The sequence below is a fragment of the Sinocyclocheilus anshuiensis genome, unplaced genomic scaffold, assembly GCF_001515605.1.
Source record: "Sinocyclocheilus anshuiensis isolate Anshui unplaced genomic scaffold, SAMN03320099.WGS_v1.1 scaffold1632, whole genome shotgun sequence".
Lineage (NCBI taxonomy): Eukaryota > Metazoa > Chordata > Actinopteri > Cypriniformes > Cyprinidae > Sinocyclocheilus > Sinocyclocheilus anshuiensis.
The window spans coordinates 1374488-1384382 of NW_015558674.1; the positions used below are offsets into that span (position 1 = coordinate 1374488).

At 35.7% G+C, this 9895-nt stretch overlaps 1 protein-coding gene across 1 annotated transcript in view; it reads left to right on the top strand.

Moving 5' to 3' along the window:
• Positions 1-9895, top strand: part of LOC107681302 (cadherin-22-like) — a 94540-nt gene that overhangs the window by 73708 nt on the left and 10937 nt on the right. The window contains exons 10-11 of the mRNA XM_016477576.1: positions 1-54; positions 6741-6992. Coding sequence (XP_016333062.1) covers positions 1-54; positions 6741-6992 — 306 coding nt within the window. The remainder of the gene's footprint in view (positions 55-6740; positions 6993-9895) is intronic.

The following is a 9895-nucleotide window of genomic DNA, read 5'->3' on the forward strand; positions in this document are numbered from 1 at the left end:
CACTGGCCCCCGAGGCCTCCAACAACCGCCATTTCACACTATGGGACATCAAGGGTGAGAGACTGGATATTTTATCTTTTTTATTATACATTTGGGATGCACTGGAAAGTTTTATTTTACATGCATGAATATTTATCTTAAGTTTTGGCATATAAGCGAATATTGTGAAATATTATTGCAATTTAAAATAACTGTTTTTCTTTTTATCTGAATATATTGTATATATATAGCATATTAGAATGATTTCTGAAGATCATGTGACACTGAAGACTGGAGTAATGATGCTGAAAATTCAGATTTGATCACAGAAATAAATTGCAATTAATAATATATTCACTTAGAAAACAGTTATGTTATATTAAAATAATATATCACAAATTTTACTGTACTTTTGATAAAATGAATCTAGCCTTGGTGAGCAGAAGAGACTTCTTTATAAAACATGAAAAAAATCTTAATTGTTCCAAACTTTTGACCAGTAGTGTATGCGTTATCAATTGCATTTGGGCAAAACAGGTGCCACACAGCAGGGAGTGACTGTCCAATCACTTTTAGAGGTAAAATCAGGGGGGGAAATGCAGTTGTTTGACTGTAAAAGCAGCATCTGTGCATTTTGGTTTTTGCAAACACATTTCACCTTTGACTCGCGTGTGGCATGATGACCACAGCTCAGCTCTGCGTCTCCTGCAAAGAAGAAATCAATACGAGCAAAAAAGTCTTTCCCTTAATCCTCTCGTGTCGGACACGTCTGGAGCATCTGTCCATCTTCAGGCCAAATAGACACATCAGGTCTGTTTGTGCAGTTAGAAAGAACTTCAAAAAATCATCCGACCAGAGAGTTTCTGCAAAGAGTTCTGACATTATCTCTGAGCAAACTTCCCCAAGTGGACACCTTATCTTCCTTTCACTCGGGATCATCGGATGGATAGAGTTCCTCCGGGCGGTTTCGGTGTACGACACTCCTTCGACAGGCCGCTCGGCTGTCTCTGACCTGCACGAGGTGCCATAAAAATACAAGCCAAGTTTATCTGCTCTCCCGAAAAGAACAGTATGAGCAGAAAAAAACCTTTTAGTCTAAGTCTGACTTGACAAATGCAATCTTTCGTGAACGCTCCCCAGAGGTAGGCCACGCTGTCACTTTTATGACATCACCTTCTGTTGCAGCATCTGGTGTTTGTGTTCGCAAACAGAGAATGAGGGGTATTTCATATTTCTGTCCAATTCATATGCATGGTTTTTCTGTTATGTACTGGGAATTCTTTTATGAATTTTTGCTTGGATTATTTTGAGTTTAAAGATAATTATTTAAAGACCCAAAATAGAAGTTTTGTGGCTTTTAGTCTATATCAAAAGTTTATAAACGTTTAACAGATCGACTTAATACAAACTCTAATTACACTGTACATAAAAAAACAAAATTAAATATAATAAAAAATATAATAAGATGATAGATAGATAGATAGATAGATAGATAGATAGATAGATAGATAGATAGATAGATAGATAGATAGATAGATAGATAGATAGGTAGAGCCATTATAACCGATGTTAATTAGACATTTAATTCATATTAATTATAACAGTAATCAATAATAATTAACAAAACAATATATATATATATATATAGAGAGAGAGAGAGAGAGAGTCCGACTCTCTATCCATTAGGCCACAGCTGCCCCTTTTGTTTCTCCACTAGAAGTAGGGGCAGTTGTGGTCTAATGGATGGGTTAAATGCAGAGCACTAATTCTGAGTATGGATTACTATACTGGGCAACAAGTCACAACAATGGCAGAACACTCGCAACTTCTTCAATATTCTTGATCTCCATCAGGTCTTCCTAAATGAAGATCCTGATACCTGGGCAAACAATGCAAATGCAAGAAAGAGGTGTAGCTCTTATCCAAGAGTACAACGGACTCCTCAAAGACTGAAGAACAAACAATATGCAGTTCATTATGCAGATTGTCAGAGAACACTGAAATCTGTTTCCAGGTCCCCACTAGAGTACTGTGGTTGAAGGACTTGTTATATCATCAAAAATATGTAGAACAGATCTCAGTTTTGTTCCAAGTTCACTTTCTTCACCAGTACACAAATTTATGCCTTTATTTCGATAGGACAGACAGGAAGCAAAGTGGGAGAGAGAGAGAGAGAGTAATTTACACACATATATGCATGTGTGTGTACAGGGGCGGATTTAGTGATTTGGGGGCCCCAGGCAAAATACAGGAATGGGGCCCTATACAATTTCACACATTTACAACCTTGAGGTTCCTTTCACTGTTGCTCGCTGCTGCACGACCATGTCCCATAGTTGTGTCTAATCTTTTAGATTTTTCATGTACATGTTATAAATAAAGGATTTCTTTAATGTTGTAAATCCCTTGTTCACATTTAAACAGGTTATAATAGTATTAGAGTAGGTTGGACACTAGGTGGTGCGTTGGGGTAATTTTCACTATGCAATTGTCTACACAACGCAAGGCTGTCTAATTCTAAACTTTAAAATATACATTTATCTTTATTTATTTTAATTATTCTAGAAGGCAGTATTCCATTCAGGTAGGGAGTGTGCTGGCATTATTGATGTGAATCCATCTGCAAATAATCAGGCGTTTTCTCCTTCAATGTATATTTTTCATTTCTGTTTTCCTTTGTCAGTTTTATATTTGTTGTGTCCCGTCAGGCCGAGCGGGACTGTGTTATTGCTGGCCACTTTAGAGATATGTGTAAGTTGATGTGACGCATGGGCAAATCCAGACTGATCTGACAGGATGGAAATGTCAGCAGTGGAGAGCCAGGCAAATGTCAGCTGAGCACGTGAGGACGGCCGAGGGCCACACAATCACACACACAAACATGCACGCCTGAGCTGAGAGACACACGCACACACTGGATCAACTAGAGCTGGTAGAAATGGTAACTAAAACACTGCAGAAACACAATCTGCAACTGTGCAATGATGTGTACAGTGAATCTCATGAAGAAATGTACAGGTCAGATTTCACCCCAAAATCAAAAGAAAAAAGACAAAAAGTGTAATAGTGGCTAAAAGATATTAAATATATTAATGGAAAAGCACAAGCACAAACAACAAGGACCAAACACAAACAGCAGTTGAATTCAAATAAAATAAAATAACAATATACAATTATAAATAAAAGTGTATGTAATGCAGTATGCAAGTTATTGTGAACAATTGCATATTAACCATTTCAGAATTAATTGCATTAATAAATTACTATTTGCATGTATATATGTATGCATATTTGTGGAAAATAATGTCAAATAATTAATTAATATTAAAATGATTATATATATATATATATATAAAAATGAAAATAAAGGTGAATTGTGTAATTTCTGCTCCACTATTGTCACCAAACATCTCTGCAAAGTTGAGGGGAATGTTTGAAAATTGCTTGAAAACATTTATTCTTCTTGCTTTTCTGTTTGTTGCCGCTATAGTCTCACACTTCACCTTTGATGATCCCAAAACAGGCTTGATTTCCTATTTGCTGAATATAATTTCCTATTTTTCTCTCATTTGATTTTGGGATGAAATATGACCTGGATGTGTTCTTGACAGTTGTTGTGAGATTCACCCAGAAACTCTCCTAAAACGACGCCTCCGCAGGTTTCCTCTGCTATTCCCCTCTCAAGCACACTCAAAAGAGCACACTTTGTATCCTCCCACGCACCGTATCCCCCATACTTCTGTTTTCATGGACACATTTGTCAACCTGTCAGATTGAATCCGTCATTTTTCTCAGTTGAGCGCCGCAGCGCCGCATTACCTTCTCCCTCTGTGATCCGACTCACGAGGACGAACGCAGCTTTTTCAGCTTTTGTTTTTTATCTGTTCTATTGATTCAGATGTCCTTTCACTGTAATATTAAATTCATCTCTTACTTTGTGCTTCGAACAGAGTCCTTCCAGAGAGGGACAGAGAGACAGAGAGAGCTGTTTGGCACGTTGGGAATTTGATTGACGACTCCAAACAAAACATCTTTTGGCTTTGGTTTTGGACGGCTCGTCTGAAGCCAGTCAAACACATGAGGCTGTTTTCTCACACCAGTGTTTGATTTGTCTTTCCACGAAAATTTTCTGTGTCCGTTTGCTCCCCAGTCGCCTGCTGGCGTGTTTTTAGTCGCAGCAGAACGTATAGCGCAGGCCGAGGGCATTGTTCATTGTTGCTCAGTTTGTTTGGGATGTTTTTGGCATCGGTGGTGAGTTTTGTTCGGGTTTGATTTCATTGTTCTCTTTCCATATTTCGTATTCAAAGGAGTTTGACTGTTCTGGCCTCAGTTGGCCGATGCTGTGATACAGAAACATTACAATATGTTTCCATCTGGCAAATGCAGATGCCCAAAACAAGTGTCTTCTAAATGTGTAAATGTGATTCAGCAGATCAAGTGTCTCTAATGCTGCGGGATGTTTTCTCCCTCATCGCTGAAGTCTCAGTGTGTTTGAATCGGATGCTGTTTTAGTGATTTTTAGTGGATGCTTGAAGGTCACACCAGTCACATGAATTATCAATATTCACTTCTAATTTAATATTACCAATATTATCAATATTACACATCTAATTTAATGGCATTCATGTGTTTTCACTGTCATGGAAAACCTGGAAGTATCTGTGAATTTTAAAAATGGTGTTTACCATTTCCATATTTAAAAATCTTTTTCATAGAATCTTCTTTAGTGAATATGCATTTTAATCTATTTTCTACAATATTTCATATTGTTCTTGTCGTATGTACAGTAAAGCTTGCTCATAATGACTGATTTGTGAGTCATTCTTTTGAGTCAATTCTTAATGATTCATAAGTGAATTGGTCTGTGTTTGAATCATTTTTTAAAAATCCTTATCCACGTACTGGAAAGGTCACAGTAATTCACTGGTCAAAAAGTGCAGGATCCCTAATAAACGTAAGCACTAAATCTGATTCACAGCTTTTGGTGACTCGAAATCAATTATGAAGCTAATCTGAGCGCTGATTCGAGGTGCTGAACTCAATCAATGCTTTCCTTCTGCGTCTTCTTTTTGTCATTTAGGTGTTTGCCAGAAAGCCGCGGCCCAACTGGATGAATATTGAAAGGTCACGGCTCTGTGCTCTTTAATAAATGATTGGTTGATGGATTCGACATAACCCGATCAATGACCGGATCAGTGTCGCATTTTAAAACACATGTCAGTGTTTACTTCGGCTCATTGCAGGGAAACGACTGCGCTGAAGTTTGGTTATGGTAATATCTCCATTCCTGATGTTTTTAGACTTCAGACATGGTTTTGTTGCCTTCGTTGATGGTGTGTGCTGTATTTTTGAGAAGGAGAGCACCTCTGAGAGAAGATTTACCGGTCCAGTCCAGTCCCAATGTCATGGTGCTTTTACTCAGCAGAAATTCCTGGTCTCTCTGGCGGATGTGGAGACGCCAGCTGTATTTATCAGTAAGTGGTGCTCTAGCGCTGGAGCTGACAGTGATGTATGTCCTCCATGATGGATGGCTCGTGTGCCTGTATGCAAGTCCATCAGATGAGCTGTTGCTGTAGTTTTTCACAGTATTTTGCTGTTCGCCGCATTCATACATCTGCCATTTCAGTTCTGGGGAACTTCAGACCTGCTTTGTTTCTCGCTAACAGCCCACAGTGGGTTCAGTTTGTGGTCGTTGCTTCTATTAGGGGAACGAGTGTGTGTTATATGTGTGTGAATATCTATAGCTATTTTATATTTAAAAGTTTGAACTTTAGGACTCGTTAAGATCTTGTAACGTTGTTGAAAAAGTCTCTTACTCTCACCACGGCTGAAAGTTGGTGGGTTTTCTGACTAATTGGTCTTAATTAAAGGTCCTGTATAATTAGGCTGGTTTTAGGTTCATTTATCTGAAATGGAATGTTCTTGCAACAATGTAAAAGTCTATTAAATGTTATTATTTTAATTATAAACGTTATTATGTTTATTTTATTATTTATTATTTTATGATAAATTATACATATATTTTTTAAAGATTATACTGCTTTTATTGTGTGTCTTTACTTTCTTTTTACTTTTTTAATAATCATTTTATTATAAATTATATTTTATATTCAATAAATATTTATAATAATTTATATAATTTATATTGCTTTTTATAGTGTCTCTTTGCTTTAGTTTTTACTTTTTTAATTATTATTTTTCATTAATTATAAGTATATTTTAAATATACTAAATATAAATTGTATATACTCTATATATAACATATGAATTGTTTGTCTCTTTTTTTACTTTTTTTTTTTTTTAAGTTGGTGGGTTGTTTGAATGACTAGTTGACTAATTAGTCTTAATTAAAACTCTGTATAATTAGCCTGGTTTCAGGTTCATTTATTTGAACTAGAATGTTCTTGCAACATTATAAATGTCTTAAAATGTGTCACTTTTGATCAATTGAATGCATCCTTATATGCAATCCATGTTTATTTCTTATATACTTTTATAAGCTGCATTGTTTTTGGTTGTTTTTTATTTTTTAGTAATATTTAGTTCTCAACATGTCGCTCTACTATGATAGTAAGATGGCAAAACTGTGCTACTTTTAAATGTACCATAGTACGTAATGTTTATATTAAGGTTACACACAGCAGAAAAGCCTCTGTCAATACTATTATATAACACACTGCATTATTATAATATATAAATAACAGATTGCATATTGAGTCGTATGTTTGCATCTCAAACCTTTGGTCTCTCTGACTCTGTAGACAACACAGCCGGCATCAGGACGCAGCGCTCTGGATTCAACCGTCAGGAGCAGAACGTGTACCTGCTGCCCATCCTGGTGGTGGACAGCGGCCCTCCGGCCCTCAGCAGCACGGGGACCCTCACCATCCACGTGTGCGGCTGTGACACGGACGGAGCCATTCAGTCCTGCAACGCCACGGCTTACGTCATGTCAGCCGCGCTCAGCCCCGGCGCTCTCATCACACTGCTGGTCTGCATCCTCATCCTCATCGGTAAAGCCTTCACTTATCAACTGATTAAGGAACATTACGACCTATTTTCAACCTAATGTCAGATTTTGAGAGAATGCAATTCAATGCTTTCCTCAGTTCATAATGCATGCTTTAGGAAGCCGAGCAGACAAGAAACTTGTATTTCAGTGTTGCATAGATTGTCCAATTGAGTTTGTACTGCATTTCTAGGTGGATAAACTGCTTATGCATCACTGGTGCCATTCCTGTGAGTTTATTGAATGTAAACAGTATGTTACATCACATCCTTACACGGATGCTAAGCGAAAGTAACCGTGTTTTCTTGTTCCACTGGTGAAAGACTTTGACAGACGGGATTGATATGCGACTCTGTCGCACCGGTCTCATGCTGTATGCGTGTAATATTGTGTTGTGCTTCTAGTTTTGAAGCAGTCTGACAGATCGGACAGCGTATTGAGTACCAACATCATGTAGCTTGACTGGTAGAACATGACGAGGTCATGGGTTTGAACTCTAGGGAGCAAATAAACTGATGAAATTTATAGCTTGAATTCACTGTTCGCTTTGGATAAAATCATCTGCCATATCCATAAACGCACACTACTAGTCAAAGGTTTGGACGCACTTTTCTGAATTTGTTTCTCATGACCTTGAAAACCTCTTCATCTAAAATTGATGCTTAATTGTTTGAAAAGAATATTAATTTATTTACAAAACTTATTTTCATTTAATTGTTTGTTTGCCTATATGTTATATTTATAAATATTTATATATTTATTTTAATCTATCATGGATGCAAAAGTGAAAAAAGTGAGGCAAAAGTATTAACAACATATTTATAATTCTAAAATTAGAGTAATAATTGTAATACAAATAGTAATAAAAATTATTATTTTTTTGCAAATTACATTTGGCCTTTTTATTTTTTATTATTTTAATTAATTTTACATTATTAATATTTATTATTATTATTATTATTATTATTATTAATGTACAATTGTATTTTTATTTTTAAATTATTGGAGGAAACAAGAAATTATAAAGACATTACATACATAAGAAAAGCAATTTTATAAATTTTATTATAAAATGTCATAAATTATAGGAAATATATATATGTTTATTATTACCGTTTTTGATAAAATATAATTCACATAAGTTTCTTTGATTTAAAAAAATATATATTAAAGGTAAAATGTAATTTTCTAAATATATTTTCATTTCTGTGACGCCAAAGCTAAAAAATAAAAAGTAATAAAAAATATGTTCTTATAACAATGTAAATGTCTTTATAATAAATAGAGTAATAAAAATAGTAATTATTACTGTAAAAATTTACAATTCTAAAATTATTCTAAAACTCTGGAGGAAAAACGTAACAATGCAGAATGAGTAGATGCCTCTTAAACATTTATTCACAGTTCTCATCTGATAGATTTCCATTGATTTCCAATGCGTTTCCCATTCATTCATGCACACGTTTATGCATTTATTATTTATGGTAGGCTGTCTGTAGATATTAAATGGTAAATAACCCAGAGGATTACTTAAGCATTTATATAAGGTATGTATGTCATGGAATGTGAGTGTATGTGGGTCAATGATGTGAATGAATGCAAGGGTCACTCATCTGTATCATCTCACCTTTAACAAAACACAGGTGTCTGACGGATCTCTAAGATGCAAGGATGTCCACTTGAGAATATGCATTAATATTTGCATTCATAGAGCAATTAATAGAGGCGTTCAATAGTCGTATGCTTGGAGAGCAGCGGATATATAGAGCCAAGCAAGCTCTTAACATTTGTGTTTACCTCCTCCACCGCTGTAACTCTTTTAATGGCCCATCATCATTCTGTAAAACCTGGGTTCAAATGCGGCAGGAGGCGAAAAACAAAACTAGGATGACATAAAAGCTGATCAATATTTCATTCAGCATCCTCTGCCCACCGACTGCAGTTGCTCATCCTCCGTCAGGTGGAGAACGACAGCTTTTGTTCATGCAGAGCGAACACACTCACAATATAGGACTCGGTGAATGACGTGCAGCCTCTCTAGCGGAGGACGGGTGAGTTAGGGGATGCTCAAAACGGATGTAGCCCTCGCTCGCAAAAAGAGCAGCATCAGCACCGCTGTCCCGGCGGAGCGCCGTGGCTTTAAATAGAGCAGCCTTTCTAGACATCCACCAGTTCCCATGTACCAGAGCGGTGAACTGCGCTTCTCTTGTCATCTCTGAAAGTTTTATGACTTTCTCCTGTCCTCAGTATATCTGTCTTTATTTTTCTCTTCTCCACTTAGTGCTTTTCCCATCCCTCTCTCTCTCTCTCTCTCTCGGGAAAGTATGCAACATGAATTGTTTTCAGTCAGCTGAGCAGGTTTCTGCTCATCTTTCCTGCGGTGAATCATTGGCAGGTCATGTGCGGGTCTTCAGACACACCTCATTTCTGTTTAATTAGCCGTGTTTACTATTAACTATTACTATTGCTCATACTTTGGTTTAGGGGTTTTCAAAAGTGACCAGGCTTAACATATTTCATAAATATAGAAAAAAAGATTATAATAGAGACTCTTTTTTAATTATAATTTTATATTTTATTGTATGTATCTATTTAATATTCTATTTTTAATTGCATTTTAGTCTGTTATTTTTATTTTATTTTAGTTGTTTTGCCTATGTTACTCTATTTTAATAATCTAAATGCAATCAAAGTTATATTTGGAAACATAATTCATAATAATTATTTTTCTCTTCTATGCTATTCTGTTCTGGTCTTTGCTATTTCCAGTCCTGGCTTCAGATTGGTCAGCATTCAAGTAACATAGCCTGTCATACTGTAATCCTTTTTTTATATTTTATTGTATTTTATTTTATTGTAATATTTTAATATATATATATATATATATATATATATATTTTTTTTTTT